The 19,910-nt window shown below is 45.0% G+C and overlaps 1 protein-coding gene across 50 annotated transcripts in view; it reads left to right on the top strand.

Moving 5' to 3' along the window:
- Window positions 1-19,910, top strand: part of SORBS1 (sorbin and SH3 domain containing 1) — a 249,911-nt gene that overhangs the window by 191,635 nt on the left and 38,366 nt on the right. For 30 of the 50 annotated variants that reach the window (XM_063710330.1, XM_031014942.3, XM_063710331.1 and 27 more), the window contains 4 exons: window positions 2,306-2,355; window positions 12,166-12,338; window positions 15,035-15,120; window positions 18,650-18,817. In XM_063710330.1, coding sequence (XP_063566400.1) covers window positions 2,306-2,355; window positions 12,166-12,338; window positions 15,035-15,120; window positions 18,650-18,817 — 477 coding nt within the window. Of the gene's footprint in view, window positions 1-2,305; window positions 2,356-12,165; window positions 12,339-12,896; window positions 14,376-15,034; window positions 15,121-18,649; window positions 18,818-19,910 lie in introns of all 50 variants that reach the window. The other 20 variants (XM_055352554.2, XM_055352551.2, XM_055352548.2 and 17 more) reach the window with 2 other exon arrangements.

Below are 19,910 nucleotides of genomic sequence, written 5' to 3'. Positions count from 1 at the left end.
TTAGGAATTGGGGATCCAGAGACAGCAGAGCATGAGGAAGCCAGCAGGGCCAGGGGTTAAGCTCAAGCTCTCCCTCAGCACTTGAAGGAGCCACCAGAGGCACTGCACACATGGGTGAGGCAGACAGGTGATGGGTGGGGCAGGTGGGGTGGGGTTAGGGGCTGAGTTTCCAATTAGGGTGAAGGAACCAGATTAGCCACTGTGGAATTGAAGGTCCCAGGTGAGAAGAGATCACAACTAGCCCTGGAGTGAGAATGGTGACTGTGGCTGTGGTGAGAGCCCTTGCTGGGTGTGCCAGCATGCAGTGAGGAGGGCAGATGCAAGCCAGGTCACTGAGGATGTTGCAGTGGGATAGTTTAATTAACTGGTGTAAAGAGCAAAGAATTGGGGGATGGGATTAAGACAAAGACAACCTTAGGGTTTTGGCCAGGCAGCTGGAAGAATGAGGATGTGAGCACGTCACAGAGGACAGCTGGGAAGAAGATCAGGGCAGAGGCAAGGTGAGGGAGTTGGCTTTAGGTAATTGACCTTTGAGGTGTTGGTTGGGTGTCATATAGGTAATATCCGGTAGGCAGTTGGAACTCTAAAACTAGAGTTCTTGGAAGAGGCATGGGCTTAAGATGGGGATTGGAGTCACCTGAGGAGAGGCGATGGTTGAAGCCCTGGGGGTAGAAGAAGACACCCAACTAGGGAGTAGATGAAAGACTGAAGAGGGAATTGTGTTGAGAGAAAGGGTGTGAAACCAAGAACTACCCATGGGGACGTTGGGGATGTGGAACAGGAGAAGGGGAGAGGGAGAGAAAGGAGAGTTCACAGAGGCGGAGGGAAAAGCGAATGATGGAGCAAGAGGAGAAAGCATGAGATCTTCCCAGATGTCCAGAAAGGTGGACTCCCAGGAAGGTCAGTGGATGTGATGACTAAGATGTTTCCAAAGGCTTTGGAGGTTGCTGGGTGAGTAGTTCTTGGGAGTTAGAGTATATGGCAAAGAATCTGGAGCCTGCAGAGGTATAGCACTGAGTGAAAAGATGTGGCCGTGGGAGGAAGGAAGGGAGGGGAGTGTTCCCAGAGGACTCTACAGGGTCAAAGTTTTTTCAAGGTGGAAGACCGGACAGGACAGGTGTTCAGAGATAGGAGACTCAAGAAGGAGAGGATGGGCAGGCAAGACAGTGCAGCCAAAAGGGCTGGAGGATGGATGTGAAGGTAAGAGGGGTGTGCTCTCTGAGGAATAATGGGGGTGATGTGGGGTACAGTCCTCATCCCAGAGCAGAGGTGCCCTCAGAAATGAAAGCATACAAGCCCAACAGGTTTCAGCAGGCAGGGGGCTAGTGGGTGAGTTTGCCTCTCCTTCCCTGTCATTTCCTTTTCTCTCTTTCACAACCTCTTCCTTTTCTTTCTGTCCTTTCCTTAAATGTCTCTTCTCCAAATAGCTGGTTTTTCTTAAAATGGTCATTATTAGAGATAAGGCCATTATTTAAGGTAGAAGTATCTTTAAAATTAACCTTTGCATTGATTTATTCAACTACTCCCTTATTTTTAAAAACAAGCATATCAAAGCATTTGCATTTTTCTCTCCAAGACAACAGAAACCCTAAACTACAGAATTATGTTGCTTTTTCTCTGCATGTAGCTCTTGGTTGTTTTCTTCCTTTTGCGTGGTGCCTGGTAATTTTATAAAGCATTCCCTTATTCATGCTGAAGTGATCGTTAATGTGGTTGGTGAAATTGCATTTCTCCCCATTTCTGCACTCCTAAATTTGCAGGCATACACAAGTTATCTAAATACAGTGTGGTATTTTAAAGTATGCTTTTGTACATGCTGGACCTAAAGTGTTGGGTGACCCTCTCTCTGGATGTGGCATTTGGGGTGCATGAAGGGCTCTGCATTGGGCTCAGAGAGGGGTCTGAGGGCTGTGGAGAAGCTGGTGGAGGATGTGCTGTCCATGTCACTAAAGCATGTTGGCCCACGGTGGGCCACTGCCCAGTGACCTGTGACAGAAAATGAGTATGAGCCAGGAGGCCTTCTCCTGACCCACCCAGAGGGCCTTGGCTGCATCCACTGGAAGGCAAAAGACCAGGAGTAGGAGAGCCCACCTGCCCATACATTCGCCTTCCAGAGAAAGAGCACCGCCCTCCACCAGCACCGAAGACCTTTTCCTTCCAGCCCCCCTGACTTCCAGAGGTCCTGATCTAAACTAGGAAAAGAAATTGACCTCTCTCTTTTTCCTCTTGGCTTGAAACATATGAGTCAAAATAAATCATCTACATTATTTTTTTCTTCTTTTTTTTCTTTTTTGGACATTTACAGAGCTCAGCCATCAGCCCTACTCCGGAAATTTCTTCAGAGACTCCTGGATAGTAAGTTGCCATTTTATTTTGTTTACATTGCTTACTATGTTAAATGTCAGAAATGGGAAGAGAGAAGTTTATATTTTGGACCCAGAGTGTGTTTTGTTTGTATCAGCCTAATGGCTCTGAATGATGTACAGTTTGGTGATAAGAAGTGATCTAATTATAGTCTTCAAATTGTTTTTCTTCTGTTCTGTCCTCCTCTTCCAAATTAATTTTGTGATGATTTGTATTACCTTTCATAAAGTTTTCCCCATTTTAGCATCTTCACCTTTAGAATGGGAGTTTATTTGTCTAAGTTTAGAATCCAAGTTCTTGACTGGCATGGTGGCTTTTGCCTGTAATCTCAGCACTTTGGGAGGCTGAGGCAGGAGGATCACTTGAGCTCAGGAGTTCAAGACCAGCCTGGGCAACATAGACCCTGTCTCTACCCCCGCAAAAAAAAAAAAGCTGGGTATGGTGGTATGCACCTATAGTTCCAGCTACTTGGAAGGCTGAGGCAGGAGGATCTCTTGAGCCCAGGAGACTGAGGCTGCAGTGAGCTGAGATCGTACCACTGCACTCCAGTCTGAGTGAAAGAGCCAGACTGTGTCCCAAAACAGAAAGAAAAAAAATCTCATTTGCTGGTTCTTATGGGGAGGGGAGTGTGACTGAGACAGGCCACATTTGGTGTAAAGATTGTGGGAGGGGGCTAGGTGCAGTGGCTCACACCTGTCATCCCAGCACTTTGGGAGGCTGAGGCAAGCAGATCACCTGAGGTAAGGAGTTTGAGACCAGCCTGGCTAACATGGTGAAATCCTGTCTTTACTAAAAATGCAAAAATTAGCTGGGCATGGTCCTAGCTACTTGGGAGGCTGAGGCAGGAGAATCACTTGAACCTGGGAGGCGGAAGGTGCAGTGAGCTGGGATTGCACCACTGCACCCCAGCTTGGGTGACAGAGTGAGACTCCATCTAAAAAAAAAAAAAAAAAAGATGGGGGGAGGGAGGTGCTGAGAAGGGGCTAATTTACCTGATTCTCACATAGATGGGCATCTGTTTTCCTCTGTCAGTTCTTAGGACTCTGGATGATGCATGCATACCCCACTCCTTCGTGGGGTGCCACCAGCCTCTTCCCCTGCCAAACCATCCTGAATCCTATAGCAGATTGCCTTTCTCAGCACTTTGCTGTGAAGCTGTTATCCAGCTGAAAATGTTCAGTGCTACCCTCAACTCCTGTTCTATATGTGATAAATAGCAAACATTTTAGCTTGTATAGATAGGCCCTCGTGGAGCCTTCCTGTACCCAGGCTCACGTTAGTACCTGTATGGCCCTTACTTCTGTTGCTGTATACCTGACATATACTCTTGTATTTTTATAATTGCTAGTGTATTATAAACTCCTCAAGGGCAAGGCCCCAGTCTTCACAGTGCCTGGTGCACCCAGTGAATTTAGGAAAGGAGCTTGTTCTGGTAGGAGCTTTTCTTATTTTGTCACCATTGCATCTGTGTCTTGTTCTTTGAAATATGACAATGAGGGGAAGACACACCTATTACCTATTCTAGTAGGGTTGGATAAATCCACAATGAGCAGAGTTGCTGAGTGTATAAGGTTTTTTTTTGACAGATATTGTGGTGTCTGGGACATATCCTACCTACATTGCTGGAGAATGTGCTTTACAGGAAGAGTTTCATTTGAAAGTCAGCAGGGATTTGGGTATTTTGGTGGAAAAATGGAAAAACTTTAATCTTTTTAGGGTAGTGATCAAAAGCTCTAGCTAGATCCATCATGTTAATTTTTCTTCTATAAATTTGTGTATTTCATGATTAATATACCCAGGAGCATAAGAAGAAATTAAGAAGACATATTAAGACATCAGCTAGAGAAGGACTGCTTTAGGGGACAGTTCCCACCTTGGAGAAGGACTGGTGTAAAGTCTCTTGCATTCACTGTGGGGTTGGTGACCCAGTCGCCAATATGACAGGTGTCAGGGCTCAGGTGTAGCATCAGAACCCGTGTCTCCTACTCTGGCTCTGCAGCTCACTCCCTTTTAAAGAGCTTCCAATTGAGCCGGGCCTTCAGCTCTAAAAATGACAATAAGTCACAGGTCCTCTAGGTCCTAGGATGTGCCTTCAGAGATGAAGCCCACCAGATGACCCTAGGCTACCTGCAGATAAAGGGTGTCCTCAAGGCCACAGCTCCGAGCAAGCTCTCCTTGGTCCCCCAGGCCACCTCTTTATTCTCAGCTTGTCACTTTGGCAGTCCCGACTGCCCATTGTTAACCCTGCTGCCTGCTCTCCTCCTTTACCTCCTCACCTCCATCCCCCTAAAGTGCACAAGACGGAAAGGGCTTCATGGGACAGCTGGCAGAGTGAATTCCCTAGCTCTACTGGATCCAAGGCACTAAGCTCTGTTAAGCTCTGTATTCTAATAGGAATATAGATATAGTCTCTTAATAGTTTTGGGACAAAACACACACACACACACAAATAAGGTTAGTAAATGAAAAGGCCAAGTGGCAAATGCTACCACAGGCAGTCAGGATAAAGGAGCACAGGTGTTGAATAACATCATTTTAACAATTTATCAGGCATTTACTATGTGCCAGGTCCTGTGCTTGGTATTTTATCTACCTTACCTCATTTAATCCTCTGAACATTCCAAGATGAGGCATTATTTTTAATCCCCATTTTATAGATGAGGAAATAGGCACATCAAAGCAGTGTAATGCCATAGTTCCTCAGCAGGTTCAGGGCAGAGCCATATCCAGATTAGGAACGGTGAAGCTCTAGGCCAAGGGACTAGTGTTGGCAGTAAACTCTCACCTGCCCCATACTGATTCAAAATTTTGTAATAAGTTAGCAGAAGATATACTAAGGTTTAATGTTTTCAAGCTATTAAAAAACAATTTAGACCTGGCATGGTGGCTCACGTCTGTAATCCCAACACTTTGGGAGGCCAAGGTCGGGGGATCACCTGAGGCCAGAGTTCAAGACCAGTCTGGGCAACATGGCAAAACTTCCTCTTTACAAAAAATACTTTAAAAATTAGCTGGGCTTGGTGGTGCACGTCTGTAGTCCCAGCTACTCAGCAAGCTGAGGTGGAGGATTGCTTCCCCGGGAAGCGGAGGTTGCAGTGAGCCAAGATCGCACCACTGTACTCCAGTCTGAGTGACAGAGCGAGACTCTGTCTCAAGAAAAACAAAAAACAAACACCCCCCTACACACACACAATTTAAGCAACTATTTATGATATTGGGTTAGCAGGATTGGAGGGTACTAATGTAAGCTGACTAAAAGAGCAAATTGTTTTCAGACACTGTGAATGTGCGTGAAGATATTCAATCTGTTAATTTACCAAGAATTCTTATTTATATCACTGAAAATAGGTCTTCAAAGCCTCTGTTTTTCAGCTCTCATGAAATACTTGGCAGGAATAAATGAGTTTTTTCCTCCTGCTATTCTACCATTTGGGGATTTTTCAGTAATCGGGCTTGGTTTTCCCCCAGTTTATCCAAATGAATAAGATTTTTTTATATCTGGAATTGGTGAGGAACCAGCCTAAATGGGGTGCCTGACACAAAGGAAAGCATACAGTAAATGTTTGCTCAATGAATGGATGGATCCGTAAATCTTAATTAACTGAAATCCAACTTGGTTAGCACTGAGGCAGGCAGCTTGTAAGTTGAACCTAGCGCCTTTCACTGGTTGGACAGGAATGATGTGTAGGCAGAAACATTGGCAGGACTTGACCTTAACCCAAAGAATGAAGGCGGAGGAGTCACAGGTGGCCCAGGTTCACAGTTTTGTGGCAACTGGAGAAGTGATGGTGTTGTTTTAAGTCCACTTTAATAAATTGGACAGACTTCAATTGATAATTTTATTAACTAACACTGATTACATATGATAATATTAAAAGAACTGGGAACAGAGAGGAATTCACCCATAGTCCCAATATCCTAATACAACTACAAGGCCTTGCCTTCAATATATATATTTTTTATAATTAACATCACAGTGTGTGTCCAGTTTTGTACTTTATTTTCCTAGCATTTCTATAAATCAGTAGTGGTAACTACTCATTACTTTCGTTTCAATGTATTTCAGCATTGATTAACCTTCTTTGCCTAACCAAAGAGCTTTACTCTATTTGACCAGCAGGTGGCACTCAAGAACAAGCTGTTCTTCCCTATATGGTGATGGTAGACTAGCAAACGCTTTTTCCCCTTAATCTGATTTGAGAACAAAACACAGATCATAACCTGAAGAACTATATGAAACAGTAGAGGTCCTCTGGAACTTTACAAATGTGTCAGAAATCTGTATGCATATAGACATTTAATTTTATAGAATCATTTATTCCATTAATATTTATTGAACAACCATGCAAGGCACCAGATATGCAAGGATTAAGAAGATAAACTTTCTGCCCTCAAGGGGTTCCAGGTGTAATAGGGGAGACAGATTTGTAAATAACCAGAGTCCAGTGGGGTAAATGCAATGATGGGGCCCAGGAGGGAGGAGTGAGCACCTATTGTTTTGTGGAGGAAGAAAGGTTAAGCTTTATGGAGGAGGTACAAATAAAATGTGAATAACAATATCAGTATAAATATAATTTTTTTCATGCAATACAAAAGGCTATAAAATGAAACTTCCAGAGGATTATCTAGACTCCTTCCTGCAAAGCCACAGTTAACAACAGTTAGGTTTTTTTTCTTCTTCTTCTTGAAATAACTAAATTATTTTGAATGGTAAATGTAAGCTTTATGAGGCTGGAACTTTTTGTCCGTTCTGTTGCCTGTTGAATCTTCACCTAGGAGAGTGATTGACACTTAATAGATGCTCAGTAAATATTTGTTGACCGAATAAATGAGCAGTAGAATGACATGATGAGATCTTTTCTAGCCAGAGATGACTGGAGGGCATCAGGGCTGGAGACTGGGGGAGCAATGCGTGTTTGTTGCACAGTTGTAGGTGAGCGATGATAAGGCGGGAGGTGGAGAGTAAAGGGCTTAATGTGAGCTGTGTCAAAGACAGGGAAGAAGCAGGACTTGGTGACTGATTAGGCTTAAGGAGCAAGGAGAGAGAGAAGGGGACCGATTTCCTGAGCTTTCTGGGTTGTGTGATGGAAGATGGTTTGGGACATGTTGAGTTTAAGATGCCTGAGAAACATTCAGGTGGATGTCTAGAAGGCGGTTGAATGTATGTGTTTGGAGCTCAAAAGAAGGGTCTGTGTACATAACAGATTTGCAGGTCGGTTTCTTGTACAATCTCCCCATGCCTATTAGTTTTGCAAGTGAAAGAAATTGAGGCCAAGAGAAACAGACTGTTCGCAAGTGTTTAAACAAGAGTGGGTTTGCCTCTACTGATCCACATTCCTTGCTGGAGTCAGGTGGGAATCCCAGTCTCCAGGACTCTGTCCACTGCCTCCGGAGCCTGCCCATTAGCACAATTGGAAACAGTTGGCCCTAGGATGATTGCTCTGTTCTCTCACTTTACTCTTCCAGTGAGTGTGTTTTTGTTGAATCCCCTTGAAACTCAGCAGCCAGCTCTGCATCTTAGCCAGAGGCTGAATTCTCTGTGCTAGCTCTTCTTGCTTGCTCTTCCTGAACCAAAATCTGGGTTAATCAAGGCTGCTCAGAGCTGAGCTTCTGAACTTAACTTGTTTTGTTAAGTACTCAGCTGCTATTCCTGATTGGACCTTTCTCAACCAGCTGAGGGGATAAGGCTGCTTCTCTCATCCTCTCTGGTACACTTGGACAGAGCAAGTACTCTGTGACCTTGGGCAAATGCCTTTGACATTCTGGTCTTCAGTTTCCCCTTTTGTACAGTGAAACAAATGGTCTCTCTTCAACATTAGAAGATCTGATGGATATGATACACTTAAAAACATTGTTGTGGCTGGGCATGGTGGCTCATGCCTGTAATCCCAGCACTTTGGGAGGCCAAGGCAGGAGGATCATGAGGTCAGGAGCTCAAGACCAGCCTGGCCAACATAATGAAACCCTGTCTCTACTAAAACTACAAAAAAAAAAAAAAAAAAAAAAAAAAAAAAAATTAGCCAGGCGTGGTGGCAGGCACCTGTAGTCCCAGCTACTTGGGAGGCTGAGGCAGGAGAATCACTTGAACGTGGGAGGCGGAGGTTGCAGTGAGCTGAGATCACTCCACTGCACTCCAGCCTGGGTGACACAGCATTGTTGTAGAGCTCTTGGGTATTGTTTTTAAACAAGGAGTGCCTCGGTTTCAAAATGTTACCCATCTGGAAAAAGCATGTTTTGTTAGCTTTGGTATCAGAAAAAAAAAATTGGCTTGGCAAATCCATTCTGAGAGATTTCCTGAGTGCTAGTTTATCATTCTGGTAGGAAGCAGGAAAAAACGGTGATAATGGGTGGAATAAGGCCAGAGAGTGAGGTGGCTGAGGGGTTGGGGTGGGGTGAGATCTGACTGTTGGTGAGGTAGAGCAGAGGTGTGAGGTCAGGCAGCCAGTTATGGTCAAGAGTCATGACTGAACAAAGTTATTTGGAACTTAGGAAGATGGCTTAGAAGTTCTGGACAGGCTGGGCGTGGTGACTCACTTCTGTAATCCCAGCACTTTGGGAGGTCAAGGTGGGTGGATTACCTGAGGTTAGGAGTTTGAGATCAGCCTGACCAACATGATGAAACCCTGTCTCTACTAAAAGTACAAAAATTAGCCGGGTGTGGTGGCGCATGCCTGTAGTCCCAGCTACTAGGAAGGCTGAGGCAGGAGAATCACTTGAACCCGGGAGGCAGAGGTTGCAGTGAGCCAAGATGGCACCACTGCACTCCAGCCTGGGTGACAGAGTGAGATTCTGTCTCAAAAAAAAAAAGTTCTGGCCAAAGCTGAGGCAATTCAAAGGATAGCAGGCACAGCAGAATGGAAGCTGCTGTCAGTCACTCTGTTAAAAGAAAAACTTTAGACAAATTAAATTTAGCAGATTTATTTAAGGCATAGAAGGATTTATGTTCAGGCAGCCCTTAGAACCAGGGGCAGTTCAGAGAGCTTCACCCAGCAACATGGGCAGGCAGCATTTATAAACAACAAAAGACAGCAAGTACAGCTACAGCTGGATTGGTTGCAGCTCCACAGTTGCCTATTTGGGCATTTATATAGATGTGGGCTGATCAGTTGGCAGCCTGGGATTGGCTGAAGCTTGGCTGCTGTGATTGGCTGAGACTCAGCTACTTGTTATAAGAGCATACTCTTAGATTGTAGTTTGTTTACATAGTTAGGTTGCAGAAGAATAGGAACTCAAAGTATGGATGCAGCCTCAAGCCCAATTTAGTTTACTGATCTCCAATGCTTAAGGAGGTGTGGTAGCCCCAAACCAAGGTGGGAGGGGCTTCAGACACCATACCTTCAAAAGAGACCTCAGTCACCACAGCTGTTGGTCAGCAAAGATAGAGGACATCTATTCATGGATGTTTTTGCTGTTGAAGTTATACAAAAGAGAGGAAACATAGCATAAACTGAAGGGCAAAATCAGAAAATGCAACCAAAGGGAAGAGGGTGGATAATGAATAGGAAATTTAGAAAAGGGACATATTTATTTTTAATTAGGAAATTCAAAATTATAAGCCAGTTTAGATCAACTCACATTTATTTAAATTGGCATATGGTGCCACAGCCTTGCAAGCTACCCTCAGGTTCTTCCATCTCCTCTAAGTAAAGAGGAAAAGCATTTGACCTCCATATCCAGGCCAGAGTGAATGAAGAGGGCCCTGGGGGAGCTCTGACCCCCACCCTCGGCAGTCCCCTGAAATAGGGTATATAAAGCCCTCAGCCCCAGGTGGGTACAAGGTGAGGCTCAGTAAGTGGCAGCTCTGCGAGGGGATTACCAGTGCCAGAAGCAATAGTATTGCTCAGGGGACTTTATTATTCTAAGGTGGAGATGTCGCGGTATTCTACCAGAGTCCCCACCTCTTTTCCATTTCTGACTCCTGTGTCTGGTGCCGCTTATCTTAGGGGTGTATTCATGGTGAGTAACACTCAGCAGTGATGGTGTATATGGAGCTGGAGCATCCCTGAGCTCCCTCTGGTTCCTGTGGTGTGCAAGCCACTGCCTCCTCAGTTGTAGGAAAATGTTGTATCTATTAATAAAACAGCAGCTGAAGGTTGGCACAGTGGCTCATGCCTGTAATCCCAGCACTTTTCGAGGGCAAGGTGGGAGGATTACTTGAGGCTAGGAGTTCAAGACCAGCCTGGGCAACATAGTAAGACCCTGTCCCAACAAAAAAATAAATTAATGAGCAGTAAAATAAAACAGGAGCTGAGAGAGAATACTATCCGTGTAGTGCTCAATGACCTGGTTCAAGTTCCAGCCCTGCCATTCTGCTAACCCGCCTACTTTGACAAGTTACTGAATCTCTCAGTGCCTTGTTTCCTCGTCTAAAAAATGGCAGAAGTAGGATTGTTAGGATTGAAGTGATAATGATCAATAGGCACGGTGCCTGCCACATAGGACGCCTCACCAAGAGGTGTGTAGAGTTGTTTTTGCTGTCATTATCAGTGACCATGGGGACTCAGAGGCTGCAATTATGCACAGAAAGAAAGGCCAGTTTCCCAGAATGTAAAAGCATCACATTATTGATCGTTGCTGGTTGAGTAGAGGAAAATATAGCTGGACAGATGTGTGATCAAGCAGTCACAGTTTGTGGCCCCCATAGAAGCTAGGTGGGGGGAATGTGGGTGTTCACTCTGTAATTCTTTAAGCTGTTCTATATGTTAGTTGATGTTCACAATGAAACAGAGGGATGAAGGAATTCCACCTAGCAATGGGTCTTCAGAGCTGAAAAGTCTATTTTGATACCAGTAACCTGAGTTGGGTAGGAATAAAAGAAGCTCAGGAGAAGCCTATGTGGTTCTGCGGGACAGGAGTCATTCACTTAACTGAGAAATATGTGTGTGTGTGTGTGTGCATGCGCGCATGTCTGTGCATGTGTGTGTCTGTGTGTGTGTGTGAATGACAGTGTGTTAATGGCAGGCATAGAAAAGTGGGATTAGAAGAAGGGAGGGACTCGGTGAGTAAGTACCCTTAATTTTTTTTTCTGTGCCTCACTTCATTCCAAAAGGAATTTGTGGTAACTTGCAGAAATACCTCGATGTTAACAAGATAAAAATAAATGGAGGCTATAAAGGAGCAATCGTTTATGCTTGTACTACGTGTCAGGTCATAATCTTCTGAACACAAACTTTGAAAGAAGTGAGTGCAAATGTGGCTGTGATACTAAGAGCCCATAGAATCCCAAGTTCCAATTTCACTTGGTCACTGATTTTTTGGGAGACCCAGGACAGTTGGGCTTCCCCCTTTCATTGATGATTTTATATTCCAAATGCTTACGAAGAATAACCAAGAAAAATAATCCAGGTAGTGGACTTGAAGTAGCTGACACTGCCTGGCTACGTGACAGAGGCACTACTCATGCCCTTGACTGCACCATCTTGCGTGCAGCCATTGGGTCCTCCTGCCCTCCCCTATGTGTGATCCTCCCCATGTTCTCCCCTATCCTTCCTCCAACCCTTCTTCCCCAGGCAGCGTTCCACAGAATTTTTCTTTTAAAGCACAAATGTAGCCATTTCAATTAGAGAACTTTGCTGTTCGGGCAAGATTCCTGAGCATTCAGGGCTCCATGGGCCTGTCTGTAGAAATGTCTGTCTAAATAAGAGCACTCTTTAGAAAGGACAGTTCTTGATTTGGATACCAGGTGTATTTCTTGTCCTCAGCAGGTAATGTGCTGTTTGAAAAATGTTAAAAGCACTAACTCCTATTCTTATCTTTATTTTTTCCCTTTTCTCTCTTTCTTTCAAAATTACCTGTTCATAGTATATATTCTTCCAACTTCCATGCAGTGAAGAGGGAATCAGACGGGACTCCTGGGGATCTCACTAGCTTGGAGAATGAGAGACAAATTTATAAAAGTGTCTTGGAAGGTGGTGACATCCCTCTTCAGGGCCTGAGTGGGCTCAAGCGACCATCCAGCTCTGCTTCCACTAAAGGTAATTAACTGGGTGAAGCCTGCAGGCCTCTGTCTCCCATCCACCTCCATTCACTGAGCGTCGGCCGTGGTGAACCTCCAGCAATGGGGATAAGTCCTGCCTTGTTCAGACCCACATTCAGGCCTCAGAGCCCTCTTAAATTCCCTCCCCTATTTTCTTACCGGCCATTTTTCTTTCTGGTTTTAATAGTTTCTGTTCCTTTGACCCCCCAACCTTGCTCTCCTTCAAGATTTCTTTCTCTCTCTCTCTCTCTTTCTCTTTCTCTCTCTCTCTCTCTTTCTCTTTCTCTCTTTCTCTCTCTCTCTCTCTCTTTCTAATTACCTTTTCTTAGAAATTAGCTGAGCTTTAGCCATTCCTAACTCTAGCAGGGTAGCCACTTTTTTTGTTGTTGCATCCTTGCACCTGCTTTGCAGCACAGATTATTTTGCTTCCGGACATCGACTGGAAATTTTTTAAAAGCCCTTATGACAAATGAGCATGTTACCTCTCCTTTTTCTTTTTAGCAGCTTTCAGCTTTAACCTAATGGGTCTATTTATTTTATTCTGCATGCTTACCAGTGGATCGTAAAGGTGGGAATGCTCACATGATTTCTTCATCTTCAGTCCATAGCCGAACGTTTAACACTAGCAATGCGTTAGGCCCTGTGTGTAAGCACAAGAAGCCCCTGTCAGCTGCGAAGGCCTGCATTTCGGAAATCCTTCCTTCCAAATTCAAACCCAGGCTCTCTGCTCCCAGCGCTCTTTTGCAGGAACAGAAGAGTATCCTCTTGCCCTCAGAGAAGGCTCAAAGCTGTGAGAACCTTTGTGTTTCTGGTTCTTTGAATGATTCCAAAAGAGGCCTCCCCCTCCAAGTGGGAGGGAGCATTGAGAACCTGCTCATGCGCTCCCGACGGGATTATGACAGCAAGTCGAGCAGTACCATGAGCCTCCAGGAGTACAGCACCAGCGGCAGGAGGCCCTGTCCTCTCTCAAGAAAGGCTGGGATGCAGTTCACCATGCTTTATCGGGACATGCACCAGATCAACCGATCTGGCCTCTTCCTGGGCTCCATCTCCTCCTCCTCGAGTGTGCGGGATCTTGCCTCCCACTTTGAAAAGAGTAGCCTGGCATTGTCCAGGGGTGAGCTGGGCCCCAGCCAGGAGGGCTCGGAACACATTCCCAAGCACACCGTCTCTTCCCGCATCACCGCTTTTGAGCAGCTGATTCAGCGGTCCCGTTCCATGCCATCCCTGGACCTGTCCGGAAGGCTGAGCAAGTCTCCCACACCTGTGCTGTCCCGGGGCAGCCTGACCTCAGCCCGCTCGGCCGAGTCCCTACTTGAGTCAACCAAGCTCCGTCCCAAGGAGATGGATGGGATGAACTCCAGTGGGGTCTATGCTTCCCCAACATGTAGCAATATGGCACACCATGCCTTGAGCTTCAGGGGCCTTGTGCCTTCTGAGCCTCTCTCCACCTGCTCTGATGACGTGGACCGCTGTTCAAATATCTCCACTGACAGCAGAGAAGGCAGTGGCAGCAGTGTTCATGGAGATTTCCCCAAACATCGCCTCAACAAGTGCAAGGGCACCTGCCCAGCCTCATACACCCGCTTCACCACCATCCGGAAGCATGAGCAGCAGCAGACCTCTAGACAGCCTGAGTGGCGCCTGGATGCCAGAGGGGACAAGAGCACCCTCCTCAGGAACATCTACCTGATGAGCCCCCTTCCTTTCCGGCTGAAAAAGCCCCTCCACCACCACCCCAGACAACCTTCCCCTGGTGACTCCTCAGGCCTCCTGGTGGGCCAGAAGCCAGACCTCCCCAGTCAGCCCCATCAGGACCAGCCCCCTTCTAGGGGGAAGCCCGTGGTTCCCACACGCCTGTCTTCCCGACACACCATGGCCAGGCTTAGCCGCAGCTCAGAGCCCTCTCAGGAGAGACCCACAGCCCTGGAGGACTACCCAAGGGCCCTTAATAATGGAAACTCCGTGCCATACTCAGACCACAGCCTGGACAGGAACAACAACCCACAAAGTGAATTGGCACCATCCCGCGGAGGTGGCATTTTGTGTGTTTGCCTAGTCTCACCTGCCCGTCCCTCCACTTTGCTTGCATTATCCCGTCCTCCTCTGTGCCCTTGGTGCTCATTTTCTGGTCTGTCCTTTGTTTTCTGTTTGTTTTGCTTGGCAATTAATCATGGCTCGTAGTGGCTGCACTTCTTTAAAAACAAAGCCCCCATGTCATTTAGACTAACCACCAAACTGTGTTTCGAAAGAAAAATTGGCCGTTTAGCTCAACTGAGAAATGTGTTCATTTGAACTCTTGAACCCCTTGCTGTTTGCACCAATCCCCAACATACCCCATGGTTTTTTGAGAGGCAGCCTCTCTCAATGGCCCTATATGTGTGTGAGTGTGTGCCTTGTCCCTATAAGGTCCTGCACGCCTCTTTGTAGGGACACTTTACAAAGAAAGTTCTCTCATTTTGCTCACCTTTTGCCTTCTGAGTAGTTTTCTTTGCATTAAACTAGTTCACAAATAAATCCAAAAAATGGGGTGGGGGGTGGAATTTTTTTTTCCTTCAGAATTCGACCGTTGATCATTAATCAAGAATGACTTCAAAATTTTGATATTTATAATAGATGAAAGGTGAACTCTTTTCGCAAGCTGGTTTCCAGCGAAATCTTTGCCTGTTTTAACTCTACTTTGTTGTTTTAAAGATTCAGAATCGCCAAGACATTTTATACCAGCTGATTACTTGGAATCCACGGAAGAATTTATTCGAAGACGTCATGATGATAAAGAGGTAAATCCCATCTTTTAAATCCATTAGTTTTTGCTTGGAAAAATGTATGAAGAAAGTACAGATTCTAGACATCTATCAGAGAGGTGACATGATCTAGCAATTAGAGGCAAAAATTGAGGCTTTCATAAGTGATTTTTTCATATGACATAGGCTCAATCATGCCTCTTTTAGTGGACTTTTCCAAAAAGCAGGACTGATTTCCCCACAGGCACTAGGTTATAAATGCCAAGTCCAGCCAGCACTGCTGCATGGGAGATACAGAAAGAGATTGTCCATGGCTGCACTTAATGCCCTGTAAGCTAGAAACCAGAGTTTGCTCTTTCATACCCGCTCAACCCCACCCTTGATAATCCCTAAAGAAATCCGCCTGCATATTTCTCCAATACTGCCCACCCCTCTGTTGGCACAAAGCATTGTTCAAATTGAGAAGGGTGCAATAGGAGAAAGAGGAAAATGAAAAATAGTAATGACCTTGATACATTTTATAAAACAATTTGAGGAAGTTGCCTATAACTCTGTTGCCTTCGATTCAGAAGAAGGCAGATACACCAAGAAATGCTGGAAAACCCCAGCCAAGAACTTCAAAATGTGTATATTTTCTTATAGCTACTGAAATGCCTGTCCTGCCATGGGGTGACTGTCAAGGCCTGAGAAAGAGCCCCTTTTCTCGGAGATTTGGAAAGAGGAAGTTCTTCATATCAGCCAAATGGGCAAAATCACAAGCTTCTGCTGGGATAAAGCATTGTGATGATACATGCTTTCTGGGCCTCACATCCCCAAGAAAAAGAGTCCTAGAGATTAAACAAGCTCCCAAGCCCATATTCCTGAAATGAATTAAGAGCTGGAAAAATCACCTTGACCTTGAGCAGTGGGGGAGGGTGTGCGTGTGTGCACAACTCTTTCCTGTTCACGTTCAAGTCTGAAGCCCTTTTTCTCTGTTGTTCTGCTTTGTTGAGTAGTTCCAGAGTTTAGGTGGGGTTTCCCGAAGGATTTAGGATAAGGCTGACTTGGGGATGAGTAGGATGATGATAATTATTGCCACCAGATGGTGAAACAAAAGACAAAAATGAAACCACTGTGGCCAGGTGCAGTGGCTCACGCCTGTAATCCCAGCACTTTGGGAGGCCAAGGCAGGTGGATCACTTACTTGGTCAGGAGTTTGAGACCATCCTGGCTAACACAGTGAAACCCCATCTCCACTAAAAAATACAAAAAATTAGCCGGGCATGGTGGCAGGTGCCTGTAATCCTAGCTACTCAGGAGGCTGAGGCAGGAGAATTGCTTGAACCTGGGAGGTGCAGGTTGCAGTGAGCCGAGATGGCGCCATTACACACCAGCCCAGGTGACAGTGCGAGATTCCGTCTCAAAAAAAAAAAAAAAAAAAAAAATGAAACCACTATACCTCTCCCCATCTCCAGGCACAATTGAACAGTATTCAATAAGAAACTTGCACCTGTCCATGGAAAGAAACAAGAGGAAGCATTTGATGTACAGTTATTATTTGTAATAACTCACTAATGATGAGTGTCCATCAGGCCATAGAGCAGATTCATTTCTATAGCTCTTTGTTAACTATTTCCTGCCACAAGATATAAGATTCCCATGTATGTAGGCCAGGGCTGCTATGATGAAGGAAGGTGAAATTCCATTTTAGTAATATAAGCCCTAGTCTCTAACCTAGAAGGTTTTATGGGACAATTCTTGCCTACCACATGGGAGGTGTAGTGTATCTAGTGGTTTAGCAATTGATATATTAGAAGTTGCATAAGAAGGCGAGCAGTTGTCTCCTGAATAACACTGGCTCATAGATTCTTAAAAGTTTTGTGTCTTTATCCATGGTTTTTGGCTTATATGGTTAAACTACAGGGCTGAGGGACTTACTAAGGTGAGATTCAAGTACTGGATTGGGAGCTTTGCCCCATTCGATGTCCACTTCCACTGATTATGTTTAACTCCAGCCAGAACACAAGGGGCCTTGAGTAAGAACTGTGGCAGTTTCAAGCATCACTCCATTCCCGTGGCTACAGAAACAGCTCACACTTCCCAGCTCATGGGGTGTCAGTCAGGCCCTCCCCATTGCAAATACTTTATCATTAACATGGATTTTCAGAAAATGAGACATATCAGACTTGGCAGGAACATTAGTGGTCATGTAGCGAAGACCCTGGTTTAGTCCAGGAAGGGACCGCAGCAAGGTAGTAACTTGCCCAGGGCTGGATGGTAAGTTAACTTATACCGATAGCAGAGCTAGAAACCAGGGCTCCAGATGCCTGGACCAGCACTCTTTCTATGGCACTGGGTTTCGCAGAGGACTTTCTCATGTCTTTTCTAATTTAATCTTTACAACTTATTTGAGTACTGGAAATCCCACAGCCATTTGATGAGTTGTCACTTCGTTATTTGTAGTCTTTGGAGAAAAATCGGGCCCACCCTCCTTTAGGGGTGCAAGTCACATGAGGCATTTAATTGCCTGCTGGACGAAGCCTACTGTCTTCCAATGCTAAGAATTATCAGTTCTAATTCATGCTTTCCTACAAGGAAAGTTAATCCCAGGAAAGTAAGATTGTTTAGTATCAGAAAACACATTAAAATTCTATTCCATGGGGTCATTTTAATGGGCATTGAGGGCATTTGGTAAAAAGCAACATTGTTTGATTTTTCAAAGAAGCCTTTAAAAATAGAAATAGATGACTTTTTCCTTACTCTAAGAGAGAATATTTCTTCTAATCCCAGGTAGCATTATTCTTAGGGTTTTTTAAATATTTATATTCTCTGTCATTCCCTTTAACTCAGCTCCATTTCACCCAGTGAAGAAATCATTCAGTAAAAAAGTAACTGATGCTGTCAGCCACATAATTAGCCTTTGGTGCATATCCTAAGGCCTTCTAAAAATTGTGCCTAGGGGAAGAGTTGGCTGCCTAGAAGGGGCATCATCCTTTCTGAAATGGGCTGCTCCACTCTGTCAAGAGCATATTAGAGTAATAGATACAGGAAGCACAAAAATGACCTGGTGCCATAGACTTCACTAGCAGAAGCCTATAGCAGGTTTAATAGGCCTGAGATGGGCAGGAGGAATTGGCCAGCCCTGGTCCTGCCAGGGGAATATGCTGTGGGAATATACCCCTGCCTAAAAACAGGGTAGAGATGGCACTTCCAGCCTCCTGCTGCCAGCCCAGCATGGTTGGGAATGCCCTGGATGTGCCCCCTGGCTCACCTGGCCTTTTGCTGAGAGAAGCAAGAGGCTTTGGGCTGAGCCGGGGGTAGGTAGTTTGCTGGACAGTGTAATCATGTGGAATCATCCTTCCCCTATCCCGGCTTTTCCAGTGAAGTGCTGCCTCCTTTCTACAGTGCATGGAGGGTGGTTATGATGGGAGTGTAATAGTTGTGGCTCTGAAGCCATTCTGACAGCTGACTCTTAAAGCTTCTGCCCCATTCACCCAGTACCTCCTTCCCTAATTACTTTTGTTGGCAGTTTTCTAATATGCTGGAACAGATGATTCACTGCCCATTTTATGCAATTTTATGGCAGAAACTTTTAGCGGACCAGAGACGACTTAAGCGCGAGCAAGAAGAGGCTGATATTGCAGCTCGACGCCACACAGGCGTCATTCCGACGCACCATCAGTTTATCACTAATGAGCGCTTTGGGGACCTCCTCAATATAGACGATACTGCAAAAAGGAAATCTGGGTCAGAGGTCTGTTTTGGTCACCTCAATCTGCTGCTTGACCCAAAGCAATATTTGCCTATTTGCCTCCCCTCAGCATTGTCCTCTGTAGGCCAATTTAGTTCTCCAAACAGCATCTGTCATCCTGGCCTCCCTTAGGCTTGCTTTGGCTTCTTGTGGCTGGTAAATAGACATGACCCCATTATGTCCTGTGCTCTGTATGTTCAAGCATGCCTGGCTGGGGGACCGGGATCTGCTGGCACATGCCCCTGTTGCATGCCTTAGACCATTGGCTGCCTTCATGAGTCCAGCCCTCCACATCCTGCATTTTATCATGCTACTGTGTTGCCTGTGCATTCTGCTTAGAAACCTTATACCTGAGTCCATATGCATTGGTAGCTATGGTGTGGACAGTTACACAATTCTTCTTTGAAAAGATGGTTAATGAAACTTTACAAAAGTTAGCTTAACAATAATTTATGCCATTTACAAAGGCCTCCAAATTTAGTGACATTAATTTTGAAATATAGAACAGTGCTGCTGCTCACATGTAGGTGGATGAATTGTGTGAAGTGTTCAGCAGTGCTGCAGTAGTGCGCCTCACTAAAGAATTTTGAAGCCCAAAGACTTTTGCAGTTAGGAAAAACCCACAGAGGGTAAGAGAGTTCTCCAAGGGACATTTCGTTTCTTCTTTTAGTTTTGACATTTCCAAGCCTAGATTATGAAAGCTTAATATTATAAGAGGAAAGAGAAGAACAAACTTTGAAGTGATTTTTATCCAGATCTTGGCCTCCTGCACTAAGGTCAACATGTCGAAATTCTCATGCTAGCCAAATGCTGTATCTTGCGTAAGAGTTTATGCTTTGCCATGTAACCCTTAAGTAGCGCTGCTGAAGATGATCTGTTTTAGGGAAAATGGGTAAGTCTGGGATTTAGGGTGGGAGCTAGGGGAATAGGGGAATAACACCCGAAGTATGTACTGTTTTATAACCTTTCAGTACAGTACATTAATATTTGTTTCTATCTTTTTTATTTTATTTTTTATTTATTTTTCTATCTAGAGTATCATTGCCTATCTTTTTTATTTTAGAAATATGACTGGGCATAGTGGCTTACACCTGTA

This window comes from Gorilla gorilla, chromosome 8, assembly GCF_029281585.2.
Source record: "Gorilla gorilla gorilla isolate KB3781 chromosome 8, NHGRI_mGorGor1-v2.1_pri, whole genome shotgun sequence".
In the NCBI taxonomy this organism is placed as follows: domain Eukaryota; kingdom Metazoa; phylum Chordata; class Mammalia; order Primates; family Hominidae; genus Gorilla; species Gorilla gorilla.
Note: the sequence above shows the minus strand (reverse complement) of the source record. Positions and strands in the feature narration are given on the sequence as shown.